Source organism: Dipodomys merriami, unplaced genomic scaffold (assembly GCF_024711535.1).
Source record: "Dipodomys merriami isolate MVZ:Mamm:240054 unplaced genomic scaffold, mDipMer1.0.p SCAF_30, whole genome shotgun sequence".
Taxonomy (NCBI): Eukaryota; Metazoa; Chordata; class Mammalia; order Rodentia; family Heteromyidae; genus Dipodomys; species Dipodomys merriami.
Genome location: NW_027204493.1, coordinates 18,963,386 through 18,975,719, shown reverse-complemented (window position 1 = coordinate 18,975,719; position 12,334 = coordinate 18,963,386). Strand labels below are relative to the sequence as shown.

Sequence of the window (12,334 nt, the reverse complement as noted above, 5' to 3'; positions counted from 1 at the left end):
CACTGCAACAATGATATTTCTAGACAGTGTATTGGAAATGAACTTTACAACTTGGGAGGGGGGTGAGGGAAGTGGGGGAGGGAAGGGACAGTGGGAGAGCAAGGGAAGAGGTAACAATGCTCGACAAGAAATGTACTCACTGCCTTACTCCTGTAACTGTAACCCCTCTGTACAGCATCTTTACAATAAAAAAATATATAAAATGGTATTCTAAAAGACATAAATATAGTGTTAAGAATCTTTTCAAATAGATGCTTTTAGAAAACCAACAATAATATTTTTATTAAATATTTTAAAATAATTATTAAACATGTCTATTATTAAATATGTTTATGAAGCTTAAGTAAGAAAAAAATGGTCAAGTACAGTCCAATTTACAGATTTTAAAGCTGGAAGGGTGTCAGAGATTATCTGGGACACTTTCTACATTTAGAAGAGGGAACAGACTCAGAGTGCTCCGTCAGAGTACTGTACAGAGATCAGTACCGAGCCCAAGCTAAGTCTCCTCAAACTACGTTAAGTAGTTCACAGTATGGGAGCCCAATCTTACCATCACGGAATGAGGTCCACTGTGGCAAACCTCTATGCGCTCCTGCCTGGTAAACTAGAACCCAATTCAGTAAAGTTAGGTTGCAAGATCATAACTAAAGAGCTACAGAGGCTTCTTGGGTATAGTCCTTTCTCTCTTCCAGACACCATTTACCTGTAACCATGGGTAGCAGAACCACTTACTGGGAGGCAATACTGAGAAAACTGTCTACCCACGATTAAAATTAAACACCCACATAATAGCCTCTGTGATGAAAAGACTGAAATAATAAATCCTCTCCTACATTTGGATTCAATACTTGGGTAAATTTTAAGAAATCAGGGTTAGTAAAGATTTCAATGACACAATGCAGCTGAATTTGCTTGTTCTGGCTACCTCAGGTACATACTAGACCAAAATCATCATCCAGGCTTTCAAACAAAGATGAGTAAGAAAACAAATGCTGGTAATATAACATACAAACATTAACATACACCAACAGAGCAGTACTTTATTTAGATCGTTAGATTATCTGCCAAAAGCCTGTTCCTTGGTAAATAATAGTTACTGTTGTTATATCTAAACTAGTTTTAGACATGTCTCAGCTTGCTCCTTTAGGAGAACATTCTACAGTCTCTCAAGAATAAAAACTTGCTTTATTTGGCACACAACGGTTAGGAGCTCTTGCAACATGAGCCAGAGGTAGTCAAACAGCAAGAAGTCAGCACAGGCCATCGCGCACACACACACACAAGTGTGAGCCCCAAACCAGAGGTAAGCTTTCAGTTCCTGTGGACCCGAAGGCCTTATTAATTCACGTTCTGCTTGCTGACTTTTGCATCTCTTCTTAGGTGTATTCCAAGCACACGAACCTCTGTGGGAACGGTGTGCCACGGCCGTTTATTTAAGTTTACACGGAGCAAATACCATCAAGACAAACCACAGTAACACAAGCCTCGTTCCCACAGCCTGGCAGTTCCCTACCAGGCGCACGGAGGCCTTGCCCAGCCCGGCTGCGCCTCGGGTGAGGAGGGACCCGGGGGGTCCCCCGCCTTGGGCAGCTAACGGGGAACCTTCTTCCTGCCGCTCCCCGGCGGGAGCTTCCCGCGGCCCCGAGCACCCCACACCGGGCCGCCGCACGCCTCGACACCCATGCTTTCGGTCCGAGACGGCGGGCTGGGCCCTGCAGCGAAACCCGCCGCCCGCGGCCTCACCTGCGCCCTCCGCTCCGCCCCGCGCCCGCCACCCTCGCAGCTGGAGTCCCGGGACCTACGACTGAGGCGCAGCCGGAAGTGGTTCTCCCGACTTCCTCACAGCCGAGGCGATTCCCCGCCCCGTCCCGAGCCTGCCGGTGGGCGGGCCATGGAAGGAGGCGGGGCCTGGTGGCGGGCGGGGCGGACGGTGCGGCTTCCGCCTGGCTGCTTCCGGCCTAGTGGTGAGTTGGGAGTGGGAGTCCCGGCCCCTGGTCCCGGGAATGAGTCGAGGATTGGGGGCGGTTGCGATCGTGGGGTCCCCGTGCCCAGCACTGACGGCCGGGGAGCGGGCTGCGACGTGTGTTGGGGCTGGCCCGGGTTTCCCGGGGCTCTCGGCTCTGTGAGCCCTGTCCAGCCACAGCCCGCGGCAGGGCGAGGGCCTGCGCCTCCTCCGCCGGGGCGCGGGGCGCGGGGCGCTCGTGGCTCCCTGGGGCGAGCGGGGCGCTCGTCCGGAAGGAGGAAGACGATCGCGGCTGCGGCCCGGGAGACTCGCCCCGGCGGCCCGACTGCTGCTGTGGGAGGCGCGGCGGGACGGGCGGCCCGCCCGGCGGCGGCGGCGGCGGCCTTGGTGCTGAGGCGGACCCTGCCGGGAAGCGGGGCCTTCTCCGCTCCGCCCGTTGGCTTCCCCCGGAAACTTGCCCCGTTCCTGGCCGGGCTGGAGAGGGGCGGTCTTCCGAGAACCTGGCTGTGATTGTGTCATGAAGCAAGGTTGGGCTCTCTAACAGCTTAGGCATTTTATTTTGTCTCCGGTTGAAAATAGAGACGTGGTTTGTGTTGAACACGAGAGGAGACCGTGTCAACGTCTAGCTAGAACGGTGGCTGTTTTCCAGATGTGTAACACGCGTGGGGGGCGTTTTGTGATTTGTTTAGGTTATCTTGTGTTTTTCTCTAAAGACACGCATTGTACCCTAGACAATAAAAACCTTTCAGGAATAAGGCAAGGTGTTTACTTTGCTGCGGTGTAACCTAATCGAGTGAATGGAAACTCTTTTAGTGTAAAAAGTTCAGGCTGAATGGATAGGATGCCCTTTACATCTGCGAGTCAGCTTGACTTTTTTATAAGTCAGTGAACGTCACAGATACTTTTATTATTGAAATAATACTTATTTCTACTGACTAGGATCCTGGCTCGCGACACCCCCACCCCTAGTACCGGGCTTTGAACTGGTCATACAGGTGCACTGTCACCTGAGTCACACCCTTACCACCCCCCCCCCCAACCCCTTTGCTTTATTTTTCAGATAGGCTCTTGCATTTTTTGCCTGGAGCTATTTCCTGACCAAGATCCTGCCAGTACTTGAGATTTATTCTGTACTCCCTGCTTGGTTTGTTGAGATGGGGGGGTTCCTCAAATTCTGCCAGTGATCCTTCTGAGACCTGCCTCAGGAGTAGCTGGGATTAGAGGCATTTAGTACCACCTCACCCAACTTTGGGCAGGATTTTCTTACTGGACATTTGCAATTGCAGTAAGCTCAAATTAGGAAAATAGGTATTATATTTATAATTGACAGGCAATTTTACATGTCTTTAATATGTTCCATAGAGTTTAGAAACTTTCCATTTAAAATTTTACATTTGTCCTGAAAGTTGTGACTTAAGTGTTTTTTTTCTTTTATCCATATCAACTCAACCATTGTGTAGAAATTTAAACCGCTCAGAAGTGTATGATAGAACAAAAGAAGACGACAACCAGGGGTCATCTGAAATTGTGATTGGCTCACTGATAATCCCAGGACAAAATTAGAGACTACTACTCAAACATAAGGTAGATGACTTTTTAAATCCCAACTGAAATCTTAAGTGGAGGGACACACAACTCATTCCCTGTACAGGTATTCTAATTCTAATTAAGTCTCTGATTGAGTAAGGGTGGACCCAAATATGAAAGGTATGAAAGCTTGGGGGAGGTAGGAGGACATTGCTATCCTCATTTCCAGGTCCTTTCTCTTACCAACTAATGTATGGTCCTACTTATAGCTACTTTTCTCACTAAATTGTACTTATGGTATTGGGGCTTTAAGGCTGAAAGGACATAAAATAGCACGTCCCTTTTTGCTTATACCTATTGACATATGGATATGACTATGATCACAGCTCCCTTACTTCCTCTTTTCCGTTGCTGGAAATAGCTATCACCTCTTTACCCTCATGACTTGTGGCTTGTCCTTTTCAAATGTGAAAGTTGTTTATACCCTTGTTAACTAGTATTTAGTGATACTAAGAGTATGTCAACAAATGACACAGGATTCAGCTCTTTCCTGAAATGAGTGTATGAAACTCAAAAAGCCTGCTGCCATATAAACTATGTCTTAAACATAGGAAACATAGTCCTATCACCTAGGCCAAATAGTTTTCGGTTTTTCTGTAAATTTACATCTTTATGTGTCATTTTGGTTGTCTTAGCTAATTATTTTTTCCTAACAGGAGATACTCATTTTTATTAAAATTGTACTAATTAATACTTCAAAAGAACTGTTTTAAGTAACCATTGTAATTTTGAGCTATCTGGTTGTATGATAAAACATTTTCAAATTTTGATTAATCATATATTCTTTTTGTTGTTCTTTGCCCCAGTTTCCTAAGACTGCTACGAAGATGTTTGACGTGAAGGCTTGGGCTGAGTATGTTGTGGAATGGGCTGCAAAGGACCCTTATGGTTTCCTTACAACAGTTATTTTGGCTCTCACCCCACTGTTCCTAGCAAGTGCTGTTCTATCCTGGAAATTGGCCAAAATGATTGAAGCCAGAGAGAAGGAGCAAAAGAAGAAACAAAAACGACAAGAAAATATTGCAAAAGCTAAAAGACTAAAAAAGGATTGAAGGAGTGAACAAGCTCTGCACCTAGAGGAGAATCATTTGGAACATTATGCAGCTTTGGACTCATTAAGTGTTTGGATTTCATCATAGGATCATATAGTAAATTAAATCTGAGTATATAAAAGAATCATGTTCTGACCTCAGTATTACAGTAACATTTAGTTTTGTGTGTGAAAGTTTGTTGGTATCTATTGACATGATAAGTGCATTGTATTAATCTGAAAATCAAAAATCATAAATGTTCCAAAATCTGAAACTTCTTGTGTGCAGACATGATTCACAAGTGAAAATTCCATACACGACCTTGTAACAGGTTGTATTCAGTTAGGCTATATGAAATGGAAGTGAATTTTTTGTTGAACTAAAACACTTCTGGTTCCAAGCATTTTGGAAAAGGAATACTCAACACGCAGTACAGATTCTTTATCAGTGACTTAGTGATTTGCCATTTTGCAGATGATGTACAGAAGTGAAACATCCTGTGAATAATGACTTTATGTATGCACTCCATTTAAATAGTGGTTTAAGATGGGCCTTCTTCTGGACCAAGGATGCTAGGAATGTACAAGTCAAAATTGCTCTGTTGGTAGAAAGTTTGTTTTGGCTTCAAGACATACAATATATTTATTAATCATATATTTTTATCATTATTGCTAACTGGAATGGAGGTATGTCTTTTTTTTCAGAGCAAAATGATATTAATCAAGAACATCTATTTTTCTGCATTTTTCTGATGTTAGTCTTTGAGACAAGTGGTAATTATGAAGACAAGTGTTTTTCAACCTAATTTTATAAAGATTTATTATCTTGACTGTAAAATATCTACTGGATGTAACAATTTTTGTATTTTTGAACACTGCCACTTTCTTAGATGAGTTGTTGAGTAACATTGTGTTTTAAAGCTTGTACTAAAAATGCCAAATGCTAAAACCTTAGAATCAGTTTTTGTTTTTTTTTTTAATGCTAACTAGAGCTGTGAAAAAGTTAAAATGTCATCAGATAATCTGCTAGTTTTCATATAGCACTCTTGGTTTTATTTAACACTTTTTGACTCATGTATTGATATAGTAAGTTTCAACATGTTTGTGAACAAGTTTGTGGAAACTAAAAATTCTGATTATTTTGAAGAGTTCCCAAGGAGTTAAGTCATATTTCCTAAGTGTTCAGAAAGGCTTAAAATTGAGAAAAATTTTGATGGACACAGTAGTGATTGTATGAACTAGATAAATAAGAATGAGCTATAATTAGAATACAGAGCTAAAAGGTCTTTCAGTTAAGCAGTAATACTAGAACTTTTGTCTATTAAACATGGCTTTTCTAAATGCATGCTCCAGTAATTTTACTCACTGCAATATTTAATAGCTTATATTGTTTTCTTCGCCTCTGATAAAGAGTAATTGTCCAAAGCTCTTACTTAAAAATGAAGTTAGTTATTTAAATAAAATTTGATATGTTTTATAAAGAGGTCCTGGATTTTGTCCCTTTTTATGGGGGGAGTCGAGGGTAATAAATTAGACATGTTGAACAGGCTAGATTTTTTAAAGGTAATGAATTTCTATTATAGCTAAGCATACTTTTAAGATTAGGACAGTTTCACAAATTTGAGAAACTAAGAATTGATAAGGTTTATTTGAAAATACTGAATGCTATTTTTTAGGTTGTCAGTTCTTGCTGTTTGTGTAATCAACCCATTGAAACTAGGTAATGAAAATAATTCAGTGTATAGATTGTTCTGGTTTGTGTTATGCATGTTATATTTAACATTGAAATTGACCCATTGGTCTCATGAGTTTGCAGAGCTTCTAATCCTCTGCCCTGCTCCTCCCTGCCCAACCCCCTGCTCCCCATCCACATGTCTGTTCTTTGAAACAAGCCAGCTTCGGTGTCCAGATCTTCCCTTCTCTGTCTCCTAAAACTAGGAATATAGGCATGCACCACCATCCCTATCTGGCAGAGCACACTTTAAAAGAGAAACTAAGTTAAGATATCTCACATGTTTGGGTGTCTGTAGATGTTATTCATAGAAATAATTGATGTGTGCTTTAAAAAAAAAAAAATCAAGGGCTGGGAAGGTGGCTCAGTGGTAGGGTGCTTGTCTAGCAAGCACAAGGCCCTGAGTTCAACCCCCAGTGCTGCCAAATGGAAAAAAAAAATCACATTTGTAGAAAAAGTAAAAGTACTGAACCAGAGGATATAGTTTGTTGTTGTCGTCAGTCCTGGGGCTTGAATTTGGGGCCTGACAAGCTGTCCCTGAGCTCTTTTGCTCATGGCTAGTGTTCTACCACTTTGAGCCACAGCCCTATGTCTGGTTTTCTGGTGGTTAATTGGAGATTAAAGTCTCACATACTTTCCTGACTGGGCTGGCTTTGAACTGCAATCCTTAGATCTCAGCCTCCTGAATAGCTAGGATTACAGGCATGAGCCATTGGTGCCTGGCTAGGATATAGTTTTTAGTTCTGTGGTTTCACAGGTTCTGTTGTGACAAGTTAAAAGTACTTATTTAACACATTTTTTTCCCCTGGCAGTACTGGGGTTTGAACTCTAGGATTTGCACTTGCTAGGCAGGCAAATCCTACCACTTAAGCCATACTTTTAGTTGTTTTTCAGGTATGATCTTGCATTTTTGCTCTGGTCCAGCCTTGTACCACAGTCATACCTACACCTCCCAGCTGGGATTACAGGTGTGAAACACCATATCCAGATCATTGGTTGAAATCAGATACTCTGTCGATCTCCATCTCTTGAGTAGCTTGGAATACAGGTGGAAGTCACTGTGTTTGGATCTTTAAAGTATTTTTCTACAATTTCATAGTCTTAATGTAGTTTCTCTTTGCTTAACAAACTAATGTTCTTAGACTTTTCCTGAAAAACATTTATATAGCCTTTTTCATTATTGTGCAAGCAACAAGATTTTGGATTTGTGTATATATAGGGAATAAATAAAATAGAGAATATTGAGGTTGGGGATTATCTTCTCTCATTGTAAAAAAATAGTACTATTGTTGAAAGAATTATCATCCAGAATATTACTTTAAAAAATGCCTGTCTGCTGGGTGCCCGTGGTTCAAACCTGTAATCATAGCTACTAAAGAGGCTGAGATCCGAGGAGTGTGGTTCAAAGCCAGCCAGACAGGAAAGTCTGTGAGACTTTTATCTCCAAATAACCACCAGAAAACTGGAAATGGCGCTTGGCTCAAGTGGTAGAGTGCTTGCCTTGAGTTGAAGAGCTGAGCGACAGTGTCCAGGCCGAGTTCAAGCCCCACAACTAATATGTAACCTTTTTATTGCTAGTTTGTTTTATTGGGGGGGGGGGGGAAGGAAATAAGCAATCCCCAGGCTTCCTGTAACAAACATTGGTTGGTATATTAGAATCTTGCGCCATAGTGTTATGTAATGTTTTCAGCATCTAACATATTAGGTTTAAAAAATTATAACAAAGGATGTCCAAAAAGAAATGTTCTTTACGGTAAGGAAACTAGAAATGAACTTTAAATGCTGTGACTTGGAAGCCCAATATTAATATAATTTTAAAAAGTGCCACACCTTTCTTCATTACAAGGTATAGCAAAGTGACAAGGGGTACTTAACATTTTATCTGTTTCTTTTTTTGGGGGGTCCGGTCATGGGGCCTGAACTCTAGACCTGGGCGCTATCCCTCAGCTAGCACTCTACCACTTGAGCCACAGTGCCAGGTCCAGCTTTTTTTTTTTTGCTTATGTGGTGCTGAGGAATCGAACCCAGGGCCTCATGCATGCAAGCAAGCGCTCTACCACTGAGCCACCTTCCCAGCCCCCTGTTTCTAAATTAGAGGAAATTTGATTCTACTTAGGAATGATTGTGTTTATGTTTGCATATGGTTATAGGATCAGTCTGATTGATTTCATTTTGAAATAAATATGTAAGGACAGTTCTGCATTTCTCAAGCCTATTAAAAGAGGTTCTACCATCAGATACCAAAAGCTTTGGAAACACAAGTAGAACTTGGACAAATCTCTTTACTGTATGATGTAAATCTTCTAAAATGACTCTCTTTCATGCTTTTATCCCCAGAGAACATAACAGTTTGAAAAAGGACAGTCTGAATAAATAAGGTGGTTTTAAATAATGTGGTTAATGAGAGAGCATTATGAACATCAATGCTGAGATGGGTGCTGGTGGCTCACTCCTGTAATCTTAGTTACTCAGGAAACAGATCTGAGCATCTCAGTTCAAATCCAGCAGGAAGGTCCATGAAAATATCTCCAATTAACCACCAGAAAGTAGAGCTGTGGTTCAACTAGCCTTGAGCATAAAAGCTCAGAGACAGCACCCAGGCCCTGAGTTCAAACCCCAGGACTAGCACATATACACACAGACACAAATAGTTCAAGCCTAATTAAGAAATGAATAGCAGCTAGAAAATCTAGGCAACAGTAAGAATGGAAAAGGATTATTTCCCCCAGTTTTGTTGTTTCTTAACTTCAAATATCTAAGGCACAGCTGGGTTATGTGATTAATCCCTGGAACCAGAAACACTCTTTGCACTTGATTAGTTTGTGTAATATTAAGCCTCTTGTAAAACCAAAAGTATGCTATATGTATCTCTTACAGAGCCATAGGAAGCCACAAAGGATTAGTTCTAAGTATGTACTTAGATATATATGATATTCTTCTGTTATGTCAACAAGAACAGTTTTACTTTGAGATGAAAAAGTTTTAAATAAGTTTTAAGTCTTTTCTTGAAAAGATGAATGTCACCCACAGCATGACCTTTTTGGCCAAATCCAGCAACCAGAACTTCATCATTTTCTTCGATAAAATTCAAGCAACCATCATTGGGTACAAAAGCTGTGATTTTCTTGCCATTCTTGACAGCTGCACCCTGACACACTTTCTGATAGCAGAATTTGGCTGCTTGGCTTCAACTCCTACTTTCTCCAGCACAATGCCCTTTGCATGGGAGGCGCCCCCAAACGGGTTGGCTTTCAGGGCTGTGTCCAAATGGGCTTTCTTGTACTGTTTATCATGCCACTTCTGGTCACGTCGGTGAGTGACTACGGAGCTTCCGGGCAGTACGAACACCGCCACACTTGCCCATCCTGCCGGCGCCACGGGCCTGAGCGAAAATACTTGACCTTTTTTTTTTTTTTTGGGTCCGGTCGTGGGGCCTGAACTCTGGGCCTGGGCGCTGTCCCTCAGCTCTTCAGCTCAAGACTAGCACTCTACCACTTGAGCCACAGCGCCACTTCCGGCGTTTTTCTTTTTGCTTATGTGGTGCTGAGGAATCGAACCCAGGGCCTCAGGCATGCAAGGCAAGCGCTCTACCACTGAGCCACCTTCCCAGCCCTTGATCTTTTTTATGAGGGACATATTTAAATCTGCTCAAACATCACCTAAAATTATACCCAGTGACTTAAGTTCTAGGTGAGAAGAATGGGTGGATCATAAATTTATATTCTAAATTTATATTCTCAAAGTCACCTGTACAATGCGTGCTTTACTAATACAGAGCCAGTATTACCCTCCTACTTGAACATAAGGCATTTCCCCACAAAGGTTCTTGCTTAAGATTTTTTCCTTTGCTACATTATGTAAAGCAGCTATTTTTAAATGAAAACTAAAAATTAAAATTAATGTAAATTCTGCCATATGCTAAGATATTTGAAAACAGACTACATGACAAACATTTTCAAAAGATGTATATAGAATGCAATTAATAAGCTGATAGAAATTTAGCAGTAGCAATGCACTAGTGCATCAAAACGTACATAATCTTCCTTGCAGTCTAAGATTTAAGAATATCTTAAACTGGGCGCTGGTGGCTCATGCCTGTAATCTTAGCTAGGCAGGAGGCTGAGATCTGAGGACTGTGGTTCAAAGCCAGCCCTGGCAAGAAAGTCCATGAAACACTTATCTCCAATTAACCACCAGAAAACCAGAAGTGGTACTGTGGCTCACATGGTAGAGCACTGGCCTTGAGCCGACGAGCTGAGGGACAGCGTCCAGGCCCAGAGTTCAAGCCCCATAACCAACAACAACCAAAAAAACAAACAAAAACAAAAAGAATATCTTAACCTCAAATCATAAACCAATACTACAAATTATACTTCCTTTTATATTATCTAGTGGCTAGTTCTTAGTTTGCCTCTATGATAAAATGTGCTATTGCTTTGTAATGATATAACAATTCAATGTTTTGTTTGCTATTAAGAGGGTTGGAACACTGGAATTATTTAGGGAACTTTTTGTCAATCAGTATTTTAGACTCATTGTCATTTGATTGAGTACTTTAAATTGTTATATTTTTCTGTAGTGTATTTCTTAGACAATTACAACTTTTACTTGCTTGTAAGTAAAAATTTTAATATAGCCAAGTGCTGTTAATTCATGCCTGTAATTCTAGCTACTCAGGAAGCTGAGATCTGAGGATTGTGGTTCAAATTCAACCCAGGCAGGAATGGCTGTGAGACTGTTATCTCCAATTACATACCAGAAAACAAAGTGGTACTGTGGCTCAAAGTGGTAGAGTTAGCTTTGAGCAAAAAAGCTCAGGGACAGTGCCCAGGCCCTGTGTTCAATTCTTATAACTGGCCTAAAAAAAAAGAAAATTAATGTATGTGTGAATTAGGAGCCAAAGATTTCTTTACATTGTTTAGAACACAAAAATTTGTTTAATTAATTTAATGTTTATTGAGTATTTATTATATGCTAAACACTGAAAAATCTCTATAGTAAAATAACAAAACCTGAAACTTGCACCTGGATCTCAGACTAGTTAGGATTATAGACATGGGCCACCAGTTCCAGGTTAAAAGTAAATTATTATTATTATTATTATTTTTTGGATCCAGTCGTGGGGCCTGAACTCTGGGCCTGGGCGCTGTCCCTCAGCTCTTCAGCTCAAGGTTAGCACTCTACCACTTGAGCCACAGCGCTACTTCCGGCTTTTTTCTTTTTGCTTATGTGGTGCTAAGGAATCGAACCCAGGGCCTCAGGCATGCAAGGCAAGCACTCTACCACTGAGCCACCTTCCCAGCCTCTAAAAAAGTAAATTATTTTTTGTACAGTTTTTATTGTAAAAATGCTGTACAGAGGGGTTACAGTTACATGAACAAGGTAATAAGTACATTTCCTATTGAGCATCATTGCCTCCTCCTTTGTTTTCCCCCTACCATCCCTTTCCTCCCATCTCAACTACACTCTGCCTAAATTGTAAAGTTCATTTTTTCAACACAGTGTCTTGTACATCTCATTGTTACAATGGATCAATCTGTATCCCTAGTTAAGCATTTTGTTTTTTCCCTTCCCCTCCCTGAATTAGATAAAGTGTATATACAAGATGCAGGGCACCCACATCAAATACAGTGAAAATAGGGGTTATACCATGGGGGAGGAACATACAAAAAAAAAATCATACAGCACATTATAAATATGTTAGAAAGAAAAAAGATATTTATGCCCCTATCTTGGTGTTCATCTTGCTTACCATCTTATATGGTCATATGTACATGATTTATCTGCATTTTTCTTCAACGTCAAGCCACTGAATCTCAATTATAAGTGGAATTTCATTTTGTTTAGAGAACTCCCCTGTTTTCTTCTTTTCAGAATTTCTTTCTCATGAATTCCAATTACCATCCCATTTCTCTCTCTGCTGTCCTTTCAGGTTTTCCTGACTGATTTTTCTCCTGTTTGATTTCTGTCTCATCTTTGCATTAAGGTCTCTATGGTTTCTTTCATATTATCTAATTTTGTC

General features: G+C 41.0%; 1 protein-coding gene across 3 annotated transcripts; it reads left to right on the top strand.

The window, feature by feature from the left end:
- The first annotated feature begins 1,885 nt into the window (after positions 1 to 1,885).
- On the top strand, positions 1,886 to 6,057 carry Smim15 (small integral membrane protein 15). 3 transcript variants are annotated; one of them, XM_070041241.1, is made up of 3 exons: positions 1,886 to 1,964; positions 3,424 to 3,547; positions 4,357 to 6,057. In XM_070041241.1, the coding sequence occupies exon 3, from the start codon at positions 4,378 to 4,380 to the stop codon at positions 4,600 to 4,602; it is 225 nt and encodes a 74-aa protein (XP_069897342.1). In that variant the 5' UTR covers positions 1,886 to 1,964; positions 3,424 to 3,547; positions 4,357 to 4,377; the 3' UTR covers positions 4,603 to 6,057. The 3 variants fall into 3 exon arrangements, with proteins under 3 accessions (XP_069897342.1, XP_069897343.1, XP_069897341.1); XM_070041240.1 differs by lacking the exon at positions 1,886 to 1,964 and adding an exon at positions 1,971 to 2,490; XM_070041242.1 differs by lacking the exon at positions 3,424 to 3,547 and having other exon boundaries at positions 1,891 to 1,964.
- Positions 6,058 to 12,334: the final 6,277 nt, after the last annotated feature.